Source organism: Diplotaxodon limnothrissa, linkage group LG6 (assembly GCF_057381915.1).
Source record: "Diplotaxodon limnothrissa isolate DT_005_m linkage group LG6, D_limnothrissa_male_GT1.1, whole genome shotgun sequence".
Classification (NCBI taxonomy): Eukaryota; Metazoa; Chordata; class Actinopteri; order Cichliformes; family Cichlidae; genus Diplotaxodon; species Diplotaxodon limnothrissa.
The window spans coordinates 656,359-669,791 of NC_140601.1; the positions used below are offsets into that span (position 1 = coordinate 656,359).

The 13,433-nt window shown below is 42.5% G+C and overlaps 1 protein-coding gene across 1 annotated transcript; it reads left to right on the top strand.

Annotated features, from left to right (window-relative positions):
* Window positions 1-191: 191 nt before the first annotated feature.
* Window positions 192-6,670, top strand: gstt1b (glutathione S-transferase theta 1b). The gene is made up of 5 exons (XM_085356691.1): window positions 192-505; window positions 781-868; window positions 944-1,094; window positions 4,348-4,524; window positions 6,108-6,670. Exons 1-5 carry the CDS (start codon window positions 394-396, stop codon window positions 6,303-6,305), a joined length of 726 nt encoding a protein of 241 aa, XP_085212817.1. The 5' UTR covers window positions 192-393; the 3' UTR covers window positions 6,306-6,670.
* Window positions 6,671-13,433: the final 6,763 nt, after the last annotated feature.

Consider the following 13,433-nt stretch of genomic DNA (forward strand, 5'->3'; position numbering starts at 1 on the left):
CATGCTTAATGCACTTCACCTTTGATAGAAACAGATTGGACCTCAAGCACAGCTTTGAGATACTAAGTGCGTCTCATGTAAGGCTGTTGGTAAAAGTTACTGGTGTAGATTCAAAGCGCAGTTTATTTTTTCATTTGTTTCCAGGAGAGTGAACCCAGCCAGTGCTCTGCAGCTGCTGGTTTCACTGGACACGCCTTGTGTTTGAAAACACTTTAAAACGTGTGTTTAAACACATTTTGTGTGCTTTTTAAACACGCTTATGTTTTTACCGTCGCCATTAACTCCACTATCAGGGTGAGGCACACGACAGCAGGGGGCGGGGCGCCAACTATCTTAGAGGGCTTTAAACTCTTTGGTGTCCGCACCCTGCTCAGAAGGAGCCGACCGTCAGCTATGGCGCTGGAGCTCTACCTGGACCTGTTCTCGCAGCCCTGCCGCTCCGTGTACATTTTCGCCAAGAAGAACAACATCAGCTTCGACTTCAAGAAGCTTTCTCTGCTGGACGGTGAGTTCACGCACGCAGACACGAAGAACGTCGCCAGTGTGACCGTTCACAGCAGCAGTAAGGAGGTTTGGACGAGCACAGGTCTGAGTTGTGAGTCTGTGAGGGTGTAGATCAGGGTTTCTTTGAACTTGGGTTCCGTTGCTTGCAGAGCAGCTGCTCCGTCGGTCCGCACTGACTGCCTGACGCTGTCTGGTTATGTCCACGATGATCATGTGATTCTTCCAAATATCTGCTATTAAAATGTGTGCGTGTGCATGCGCGTGTGTTGGTCCCAGGCCAGCAGTATGGGGAGGACTTTGGGAAGATCAGCCTGATCAGGAAGGTCCCAGCTCTCAGAGATGGAGACTTCTGCCTGGCTGAAAGGTGATTATGTCAAAAAGTCGTGAGCTGAGGAAGCGCTGGTCTGCCGTGACGGTCACAGTGATGTCTTCTCTGCAGCATTGCTATCATGTTGTACCTGGCTGAGAAGTTTAAGACTCCCGACTTCTGGTACCCAGCTGACCTCCAGCAGCGTGCTCGTGTCAATGAGTACCTGTCGTGGCAGCACACGGCCATCCGGATGCACGGCTCCGAGATCTTCTGCCTCCGGGTACGTTCCCCTTCACTGATCTTTGTAGGTGCTGTTAGATTAGTAATATCCCAGATAGCAAGGAAACATTGAAACAATGTTGAGTCAATATCAGGCTGTGTCATTGAATCAACGTTGAAGTGTGACGTTGACCTAACGTCACTCTTGCACCCTTTTTTAACGTTGAAACAACGTCAGGTTTTGATGTTGAATCAATGTTGAAACCTGACGTTGATTCAACGTTATATTTTCTAATACTGCTGACATTGAAACAATGTCAGATTCTGATATTGAAACACTGTTGAGCTATGGTGTTGATTTTCCACCTCTTTCGCACAGTTGCTTTTTATTAAAACAACAGTTAAATCATGACTGGAAATCTACCTTTCTTTATAGGTATTTTAACCAATACTAAACTACTGCATGTTTCCATCAATACTTCAACCACCTAAACACATAATTGTACTTATTCCTCAAATTGGACACCCTTTATAAAAAACACCAAATGTCTCACAATGTATTATGTCAATATTAATATCCTAAAATAAGAAAGCATTGCATGTGATGTAACAGAGAAAAAAATAAACCAAAAAAGGTCAATAGGCATGTTTCGTTTGCTAAATACTTTATTAAAAGACAGTTTCCTATTTACGTTTATATGATTCACAGAAGTTTGTAATTTTTACTCCGGGATGGGGATGGATGATGTGCGTCCTGCACCACCCAAACGATCTGGGGCGTATCGGAGCCAATTCTGCACTGCTTGTGCAAAGACTAACTCGGACATAGAGTTTGCTCCCAACTGCTGCGTCAGGCCATCTAGGACAAAAATACACACACACACACACACACACACACACACACACACACACACACACACACACACACACACACACACACACACACAAAAAAAGTGAATTAGAGCACATGAATAAGCTCTTGTTAACTGTCTTCAGCTGGGAGAAAGTATGTAAACTCCTAGGCTGATAAACATGAAAGTCACCAGGCGTAAATCTGCAAACTGCCGCATTTGATTCCCAAAGAGCTATGAGCGGAAAAAGTGATAAGTCTTAGCATGGTGTACCGTGTATCCTTTAAAACAAAATAAACATGGGGTCCTCGGGCTGTACAAACTACAACCCGAGGACTAAACAAGCCAAAGACCAAAGACTCCATCTCCAGATTAACTGGACATGAAAGTCTTGTTATTAAGAAAGAAAAAGTAATATAGCAATAAAACGGTAAAACTTACAGCGCTCTGCAAATGCATATTTGGTATCTTTAAATGCCCTTTTTTGCTTTGTCTGGTCCTTGGTTTTTTCCCCTGCCCAGTTTAGTACCGAGGCCAGCTCGTTTGTAATAGCATAAGCCATTACACGGCGGACTCGCACCTGCAGTGTGGTCCCTCCAATCAAGGCAAAGCGTCTCACCTATAGACACATTTTAAGAGATGGAATTAGCGTGTCTCATGTCTTTAATGTGTATGCAAGTGCTTGTGTGTGTAATCAACATGCCGTCGTTATGTATTTAAATCACATCTGACAGCTATTATACTTTATAGTTACAAAGTGTACATAACCTTTATATACTTACCATTGCCTTATTTGCCTCTTGTGATTGAAGAGCTGGCTCTGCATTGTTTAGCTCCTCAATGTTGTGCAAGGGCAAATCCAGAGGCAGTACCCCAGCATCTACAGATTCATTGCAGCAGGGATGGCGGATGGCTCTGACCTCCTCACGGAGTTCGTTAACAGCTCTCGTCAGGTCAGACAGCATAGTTAACATCTTTTGTGAGGTCGCATCTGTTTAAAAAAAACAATTCTAGAAATATTAATGGCTTAAGCAGTGAGAGGCGAAAAACTAATAAATAAATAATAAAACGCAGTTTACGTGTGGACAAAAGGTGCAAACGCAAGGTAGGTGAGCGTGCAACGTAAAGTTTGAATTGAGTGCGAATCGAAGCGGGTGCTCTCCAATCATTAAAAGTAACAAAGTCATTGAACACATTTATACAGTTACCTTTACGTTTATCAATCATATATCACAGATTTACAATTTTTTGTAGTACTATGCTAAAAAGCAACTACAGAGCGAAAGTCTGGGTCAAGCGCCGAGGCGACGGCAAGAACAAAGGAACCCTCGAAGCGTTAAAGCTAGCTTTGTATAACGGAAAAGTATGAAACGAAAATGTTTTCTTTGTTGATAGACTTTGTTTGCAGTGCAATTTATTTGTTGCCGGATTGTAAGAAGAAAGTAGACACAATTTCGGGCTCCCACATTTTATCCAAAACTTTACATTAACAAGTTTGTTTTGTTTTTTTTACTGTTATTCAAATGCAACCGTGGAAATAACGAATAGAACAAAAGTCATTCATTCTTACCTTATACTAATCATGGTGCAGGCCATGAACTGATGCCTTCTCCGGTCAATTCCGCTGAGAGTAAATCTAATGTCCCGCTGTACTGTACAAGACAATGGTTACCTGGCGGGATGTACCACTGTGAGAGGGGGTGCTATGGAATAGTCCAAGTGGTAGCAGCTTTAATTTCCCGCTCAACCATAAATCGATGGTTTTTCAACGTGATTGTTGTCACCTTGTCAACTATAAATAGATCAACAATCAACGATGACAGAACAACAGTGAATCAATGTTATTTCAATGTCAGTGTCAGGTTTGTTGTTTCAACATTGGTTTTGTGTTGACATTTCAATCCTGACGATTCTGATGGTTCAGATGGAAAATCAACATTTGTTCAATGTCTCCTTGCTATCTGGGATCTTATCACCATCATGTTCTAGCTTTGTTGAAATACCCTTTCGTCTGGTTATGAAGTAAAATCACTGTGCAGAGTGATGTCACTGAGCATGTCTGGGCCAACTGAAAATGATCAGCAATAAATGCCACTGCTGGAAAACAGAGAGTTCAGCAGTTCTTACTGTGCACCTCTGTGGTAAAGTTTCATCACTGCCATTTCATTGGTCTGCTCGCTCAGAGAGAGAGAGAGAGAGAGCTGCTCTGAGCCAGTAAGCTAAAGTCATGCGATGTCATAGCCGTTGACTTAAAATCCACATCATTCAGACATCGTCTCCTCCCCGGCGTGTTCGAGCTTTTACTTCCTTCCACCTCTTTGGGACAGATGCTACTTTTCTAGTTTGTTGGAATTTGCTCAAAGAAAAACCCAGAGTCACCGTGTCATCATTCATCTCCTGAATCAGATTGTGTTCAGCATTAAGCTCATTGTTTCACTCACACTGAATCCATTGTGCCTGTAGCTTATGATTCCCAAGGTCATGGGCGTGGAAATCCCAGAGGACAAAATGAACGCGGCCTTGGACGATCTGAACTCCTCCCTGAAACTCGTTGAAGAAAAGTTCCTCCAGGACAGGCCCTTTATCGCTGGAGATCAGATTTCACTGGCTGATCTGGTCGCCATTGTGGAGATCATGCAGGTGAGCGGCCCAAATGTACCCGCAGTAACAGGAATCAGAATCAGTGTTCCCACTATGAGAGGAGCAAACACGAGATCTTAAACTCATTCAGGTCTCCGTCACACCATCATTAAGTGCACATCTGTCATTTCTTTGTAAGTTGGTGCATTTTTGGCATATTGTCCCTTTAATCACATTTTAAATGTATTTTCCAGTCCGGGGGCGGGGGGGGCAGAGCCATTGCAGGGGGGGCGGTATGAAGGAAAAAACAAAACAAAAACAAAGAACGTTTGGACACTGCTAGCATCGTGGACAGGTTTTTGACGGGGCGCCCACACAAACACAAAGCAGGAGATGAAGCGTCGCTGAATATGTTTCCAAACCAACTTCATTCTGAGCCAAAGACTAGAAAATCTGGTGAAGCAAATCTGCCCTTTGGCTTCACCTGCACAGGTGCTGAGGTAGGTCTCCCTGCAGGTTCCCCTTCGTCAGGAGCAGCGCTGGGCTGTTTAAACCACAGACAAACAGGATCCCACATTCTTGATCTTTAGTTCACAAACACTTGTTGTAATGACTAACTGCTCCTGACATGTTGGAGATGTTTGCTCTTTATACAGTAAAGTTACAGCAGGATACAAATAACATCAGGCTGATCCTGACACAGTTTGTTCCCCCGGTTCAAATCACAGACAAACAGGATCTCACAGCTGTTTATGTTTTTGAACACATTTTGCACAGAGAGAAAAATGTATTGATGCAATGTTGAACATTATTACACAGGAAAAAACAACCACATGTAAAACAATCACACTGTGACGCCTCTGCCTTTGTAAATGGAGGGACAGTAACTGCGTGTAAACCTGCAGATAGTCAGATTAACAGTATTTAGTCTCTATCTGCCATTCTGCAGTTCATCTCATGTAAACAATAACGTGGCCACAGCGTGATGTGAAAAAAGGCACATACCTTTGACGCTGCGTGACGAACTCTGTATTCCTCGTCCACACGGAAACGCAAAAAAGGAGTTTAAAAATCTCAGTTTTCGGTGATTTGAAACGCCGTTTACGTGGACGAAACAGCTGCGTGTTCAAAATCACCCGTGTAGGTGCGGACGCAGCGTGACAGAGTTAGTAGTTTATGTTATTACTTCCTGCAGATTACTTGTATTTGCTTAATTGTTCACTAAATGTTTGAGGTGTGAAATAAACAGCAATGGAGCAAAAATATGGGCGTGTGGTTGGAGGAAGGTTTTTTTGTTTTGTGGGGGGGGGCATTTTTCTTGTGAAACAAAGGGGGGCCCAGCAAAAAACGTTTGGGAACCACTGGTTTTAGCAATGGTATTTCCTTTTTCCAGTTCATCCAGATCAATGGTGTTTCTCACCAACAATACTTAAATTAAAATATAAACAGGTCCAACAACTAGTTCGCCTGGTACCGACTAGTAACCGTAGCAACACTTTGTTGACTAGTCGCACACATCCCCGGTGTTTTCAGAGCTCCTCCTGAGCTGAAACAGCTGCTGGGAACGAGGTCGATGAACAAACCGGTTCTGATCTCTGTGGGGACTAAACCTGAATCCTCTTCTTGTGCTTGTCTCAATGCAGCCTGTGGGCGCCGGCGTGGACGTGTTTGAGGGGAGACCCAAGCTGAGTGCGTGGCGGGACAGAGTCCAGGAAGCTATTGGAAAGGAGCTCTTCGATGAGGCACACCAGTATATCCTGGGAGCACAGGAGAGTGTGAAAAGCATGGACTCCAGCAAGATGCAGGTCTTCAAGCCCAAGATCCTCAGGCTCTTCATGTGAACAGGACGGCACCGATTCTGTGCAAACGACTTGGATTCATCTCATATGTGTCGATACAACAAATACACACAACGTCTTACATGTATGTCTGTACTAACAGGATAATGTAGTATGCATTCCAGATGTTTCAAGTAAACTCAGTACACTCTTGTTGCATAGTGCAGGGCTTCTCCATGGAGACAGGCAGACATGGCTCTGCAGACCTGATTATGTAACAGAGGAATGTGGAACATGAGCTTTCAGAATAAATGCACAGTTATAAAAGCTCTGTCTTCGTATATAATGAAGCTGCTGTTAATCTTCTTTCAAGCCTAATAAAGTGTCTGCAGCACTCTGTCAGCCTGGCTTCCTCCCTTTGTGTTTACTGTGTTGGTGCAGATCTGTGTGGATGTTTGCAAATGACGGTGCACTGCTGCCACCTAGTGTTTCATATTTACATGCACAGTAATCAGTGCAAGTGTAATACACAGACATACTGTAGAACAAACAAGACTTGTACTCACAAGCAGAGACGGCCCTTTCACGTAGAAATTGACTGTTCTTCAAAGATGGCCGCCCACCACAACATGCTACTTTACCAGAGGTCTACACTACAAAGCCAGTTCAGTGTACCCAGGATGTCTTCATTGTCTGGATTCACTTACTCTAACATTAGTGGTCAGGATAATCTCTCACACAGGGCTGGTTATCAACCAGCTCAGTTCACCCAGGGTTGAAGAGGTGGGGTTGGCACCATCTGACCAGTCTAAAAGGGACATTTTGCTTTATCCACAGAAAAGGATCCTATGAGTCCAACCTACTCCAGAGATGTTAAAAAACCGATTAAAGTCTATAAAGAACTTAACAAATACAGCATTAAGAAAGAAAGGAGATTGAGGCAGCAGCAGCAAATCCTTATTATGGTGAACATCCACAGCAGAGGGCTGGAAAGCAGTACCCACAGCACCACCTCAGTGGAAATGACAAATACATTTATTTGAATGTAATTTCCCCGAACAAATACAAACAGCTGCTCCAAGGCAGTCATTGTCATTAAAGTACATTTATGGACGGTGAACTGAAGTACTCAAAGAAAGGATGTTATTGAAAATGTTCTTTTCATACATGGACATGTGTGTTGTTCTAAAATAAATAATAAAGGTGAGAGAAAGTCAAAGTCAGGATGCAGGTCGGTGTGCTGCAGGTTTTAGGTCTCACCCTGGGTCAACACACCTGAATCACCCCACTTTGCAGTTATTTATTTGTAAAAACTGTTTGGAATCATGTATGATTTTCGTTCCACTTCTCACGTGTGCACCACTTTGTGTTGGTCTTTCACGTGGAAGTCCAATAAAATTGATTCATGTTTGTGGCTGTAATGTGACAAAATGTGGGAAAGTTCAAGGGGGACGAATACTTTTGCATTCACTGTATGTTACAGGCCCAATAATAGAGCTGAAAGCCAGGCAACCTCATTCCTCCTGTAATCTTGGGTCTTTGGAGAAATGTCTTTTTTATTCTGGCGATCGTGGCTCAAGAGTTGGCAGTTTGTCTTGTAATCGGAAGGTTGCCGGTTCGAGCCCCGGCTCGGACAGTCTCGGTCGTTGTGTCCTTGGGCAAGATACTTCACCTGCTGGTGATGGTCAGAGGGGCCGATGGTGCGATATGGCAGCCTCGCTTCTGTCAGTCTGCCCCAGGGCAGCTGTGGCTACACCTGTAGCTGCCTCCACTAGTGTGTGAGAGTGACTGAATAGTGGCTTTGTAAAGTGCTTTGAGGGGTCCTGAAAAGTGCTATATAAATGCAATCCATTATTATTACATTGAAACAAAAATAAAAATTTGGGTGAAGTGCTCATCCTAATGATATTTACTCGGCCAGCAAGCGAGATGGGCAGTTTGGACAGTCTTTCCAAGCTCTGCTCAGTTTGATGGTATAAATTAATAAAATTATGTTTGAAAAGGCCAGAGAATTCACGGGTTACATTTATTATACAATTATTATTTATTCCAAGATATTTTAAAGTATTTGAGATGGTAAAAGGAAACGAAGTCAATGTAGCACTGTCTAATTTTTCTAAAGAACTAATAGGAAACAATATGCTTTTTGTTAGGTTAATTTTGTATCCAGAATTTTTCCCAAATTCAGTTAAATCTGTCATAATTTTTGGCAATGATTTAGTAGGGTCAGTGATATATAGCAACAAATCATCTGCATAGAGGGACACCTTATGTTCTACACCAAATCTCCTTATTCCTTTATAATCCTTTGCAGAGCGTAATTGAATGGCGAGAGGTTCTATGACAAGTGCAAATAGCAATGGGGACAAAGGGCACCCTGGTCTTCAAGAGCGGTGGAGGAGGAAAGGACTAGAAGTTATATTATTTGTGTTAACCGAGGCCTTAGGTTTTGTGTAAAGCAGCTTAACATGCCTATGCCAAACTTTGACAGGGTTGAGAAGAGGAAATCCCACTCGACCCTGTCAAACGCCTTCTCCGCATCTAGTGAGAGTAGTACTTCATATTGATCACAAATGTTATGTGTATATCCAGTGGGGCAAAAAAGTATTTAGTCAGCCACCGATTGTGCAAGTTCCCCCACCTAAAATGATGACAGAGGTCAGTAATTTGCACCAGAGGTACACTTCAACTGTGAGAGACAGAATGTGAAAAAAAAATCCATGAATTCACATGGTAGGATTTGTAAAGAATTTATTCGTAAATCAGGGTGGAAAATAAGTATTTGGTCACCTCAAACAAGGAAAATCTCTGGCTCTCACAGACCTGTAACGTCTTCTGTAAGAAGCTTTTCTGTCCCCCACTCGTTACCTGTATGAATTGAAGCTGCAACTTCTTTAATTTGCCTTGCTAGTAAACTACCTGTTTTTTCCCCGTGTTCATAGTACTTATGTCGAAGTTGTGTCATTTGTATAAAGCAATTTAAGTTCTGTCTGCAATGAGACCTTCTTTTTATAAAGTTTGGATGAAGGAGAGATGGCATATTCCTGATCTGTTTCTAAAAGTTCCATTGTTATGTTTGACTCTTTCCTATAACTACTCAATGAGATGATTTGGCCTCTCAAGTAGGCTTTTAATGTGTCCCATAGTGTGGATCTCGTAACTTCAAGTGTGTCATTTATTGAAATAAATAGCTTGATTTGATCCTTTATTTCATTTACTAAAATATTATCTAACAGCAAACCATTATTAAATCGCCATTTTGGTGCAGTAGGTCTATCTCCTATTGCTAATCGTAGCAATACTGGACTATGGTCAGATAAAACTATTGCCTTATAGTCACAACTTTGGGTCTGTGTAAGAAATCTGTGATCTATTAAGAAAACGTCTATTCTAGAATAAGTATGATGAACAGAGGAGAAAAATGAAAATTGCTTAGAGTTGGGGAAATAGCTCTAAATGGATCTATCAGTTTATATGTCTTCATGAACTCCTGGATAGTTTTCACAGATTTTGATTTAGATGCTGATCTTTGTGATGGTCTGTCAAGACTAGGATCCAAAACGAAATTAAAATCGCCACCAATTATCAGTTTATGGGTATCCATATTAGGTAAAGAGGATATAAATGATTTAATACAGCCTGCATCATCAACATTAGGGGCGTAAATATTTGCTAGTGTAACCTGACTGTTATAAAGTTTCCCTGTAACATAACGTCCACGAGGGTCTGATACTGCTTTTGACGCTATGAAGGGGATCCCTTTTTTGATAATAACAGCTGCACCTCTGAGCTGTGAAGTTAGAGTGAAACACCTGCCCGATCCATCTGCTTTACAAATGCTTTCTTGTAGTTATACATTTGTTTCCTGTTTAAGGGTTTTGTTAGAAATCAAACAAAGAAGCTCTGGAGGAATGTTTAAAGTTGTCATTCTTACAGTAAAAAATAGAGTACAAGCTCTGAACTTAAACAAGTGACTGGAACTCTGTAGAACAGCTGTTTCCTGTATAGGAAGTGACAGCCATCTTGGAAAATGGCGACCATTTGAAAATTCAAGTGTCTTATAAGCAGGGGTTCTTAACCTGTTTTACCTCGGGGCCCAACTTTTCCACTACAAAGGGGCCGGGGCCCATTCAGATATTAACACCGTACTCAATACATTGATGTTGTTTTTGGTTTGATTCATATTTAATAACTAAATCAAATCTACTTCATTCTGACAGCTAAAACCTCGTCAAATAATGATGATGACATGATACAATGCAATAATCACACAGACATTCATTTATTATGTGTATGTGAACCTGCACATAAAACAATTCATGGAGCAAGTCAGACTGCAAGAAGAAACTGAAAGGCTGACGTCAGCCTTAATAACACAGAAATAACTGATCATTTAATTTTACCACAGCAAAAGAGACGAGGAAAAAAGAGGAAATAGAAACTGTATAAATAATGTGGTGATAAAACAAATACATTCAAAATTATTTTCTAATTAATTGAATAAATAAATAAGCTGTTATAAAATGTAAATGAAGTGCAAATGAAAATATAGCCTTATAGTCTGTGAGTGAATCTGAAAGTTACTTCAGCAGTAAACCTTTTTTCATTGGCAGAACCAGAAGTTACTCCTTATGTTTGAGACAAATGGACAAAGAGTCACAGCAGGTAACTCCCCTTTACCTGAGACACCATCAGATCCAGTCTGGGTGGAGTGGAGGAAAGGATCACTCTCAGAGTAGCTTCCACTGTTGCTCTGAATCTGTTTCGGGCTTTGGTCTTGGTGGTATGTAGTTGTGAATGGGAGAAGGAGTTTCACAGCTCTCAGTGCCAGACGGGTACTCCTTTGAGACAGCAATCCAGAAGGAGCCCAGATCCGGTTTGCCCCACTCCAACGTTAAAGTGCTGTCGGTGGAAACTTCCAGAAGCTGGGATTCCAGATGTGAGAGCAAAGCAACATCATTTTCAGTGGGATCAACAGAAAATGGGTCCAAAATCCACATGTGTGCTTCTCTGGGATCCTCAGGGAAATATTCATCGACAGAGTCACTGACCTTCACCTGAGGGGAGTTTTCCAAGATGTGAGACAAAAGTGGAAACATGTCCATCGTCTTCTCTTGGACCCTCTTAGTCCACAAAGCAAGTTTCCTCTTGAAAGCTTCAACTTTGTCTGCAATAAAAAACATGTTGCTGTTCAGCTGGTTCAGCAGTGAACAATGTCACAGAGGTAGGCACGCTCAGCGGTGGACTAATAATGTACAAGAGGAGATTTTTTTTCTCTGTAAGAAAAGACCTCATTCCTCAGTTCCAACAAAAGCTTGATGACCAGTCGTGTTCAATGTCACCTCACTGTGGCAGAGCAGATGGACGTGATCTGCTTCCATGTCCTCACAAAGCTCAGCAAAACAACTGGAGTTTACAGCATTATTTTTAATGAAGTTGATGGTTTTCACACTTACATCCATCACATCGTGGAACTCTGGTAACATATTTTTTGCTGCAAGGCTTTCACAGTGGAGAACACAGTGGGTCCATTTAGCTACTGGTGCACGATCGAGAATCTGCCTAATGACGCCGTGATGCCTGCCAGTTATTGAAGCTGCACCATCACTGCACACCCCAACACAGTTCTACCAGCTGCCAACTACTGTCCCAGCGATAACAAACAAAAACCAGCAGCAATGCACCATTTGTGACATCAGTGGACTCGTCTAGTTCCAAAGAGAAAAAAACGGACTACTTGTTATTCTTTCCAGAAGCTGATGCTGTATGTCTAAGGCCATGTCTGTGATACGGTGGCTCACAGGGTCGTTTGAAAGTGGGGTGGTCAGTAGCTTCTTTGGAGCAGCCTCTCCGATCACCTCACAGCACATATCTACAGAAATGCCTAAACATGGCCATGATCCCATGGTTAAGAATCACTGTCTTATAGGGTTTAAATAACTCCAAATGTTGGTTGCTTGGATCCACTTGTGAAAGATTTTCCAGTCATCTGATGCGCAGAGAAGGCAGATAAAACGTGAGGGGACGCACCAAGACCCAATGTAAGCTATAGCACAGTGACCAAAGAGTCATTTACTGATTAATTATGTTAGTGGTTTGACCCCTGGCTAGTCCGGTCTGCATGCCAAAGTGTCCTCGTGCAGGTCAGTGAACCCCAAGCTGCTCCAGAGTGCGTGTGAATGTTACATAAATGGACTGATTCTTATCAGTACTCAAGTCCGCAAAGCGCTCTATACAACATGCCACATTCACCCAATCACACCCATTCTCACAAGCACTTCCTCTGTACTTAGTGCTTTCTAACTGCATTCACACACATTCACACTGCGATGGATGCATCGGAGAGCAACTTGGGGTTAGTATCTTGCCCAAGAATACTTGAAATGCAGACTGGAGGAGCCAGGGATCGACACCAAGCTTCCGATCAGTAGGTAACCTGCTCTACAAGGGCGTAGATTGTCATGGGCGGAAGGGACACGTCCCCACCAATATCCAGCGATTACTGAATTGTCCCCACCAATAATTTGATCTCTTCGAGTAAAGAAAAACAAACCCGACAGAAAGAAAAACGATCTGTCAGCGTCTCATTCACCCAGCGGTGCAGAAAGAGTTAACTCACCTCTACTGGAGTCCTACGTCATGTGACAAATATGGCCAATGTGATTGGCTGAGCCTTTCAGGGAGCTCTGTTCAGTTTCAGCAGCGGCAAACCTGCGCTGCGAGGAGGAGAGGAGGACGGCAGCAAAGAGGAAGAAGCTGGATATAAGAAAGTGTTTTTCAAAGAAACCTGTGAGTCACTTAAAGCCAAGTTCACTCATAAAATGTGTCACAATAACGTTACAGGCTATGCTAGGCTTTGGCCCACATCAGTCTAAAACTGTACGTAACCATGAATAACGTGTTGCCATGTCCACCAGGAGAGACCGGACAGTATAGATGTAAAACCAATATGCCAGCAGTTTATCTCAGTTAGTGAGAGGAGCAGGCCTGTGTTTGGCTGCTTCACATAGTGGACATTGAGTTGTTGTGTGGGGCATGTAGTCCATGTCTGTTGCTGTAACAGTAGCTCATGTTTAGAATAAAAGATCGCAGCTCACTGAGTTAATCGGGGCAATAGTGCCTCAAACGTTGCATCATTTTGCTGAGAGATCTGTTACTTTGTGGTCATCTTAGACGAGTAGTTTTATGGAC

Coding starts and splice junctions, on each gene's coding strand:
- gstt1b (XM_085356691.1), top strand. CDS start 394: ATGGCGCTGGAGCTCTACCTGGACCTGTTCTCGCAGCCCTGCCGCTCC. Junction 506..780: donor GAAGCTTTCTCTGCTGGACG/GTGAGTTCACGC, acceptor TGTTGGTCCCAG/GCCAGCAGTATGGGGAGGAC. Junction 1,095..4,347: donor CCGAGATCTTCTGCCTCCGG/GTACGTTCCCCT, acceptor TTGTGCCTGTAG/CTTATGATTCCCAAGGTCAT.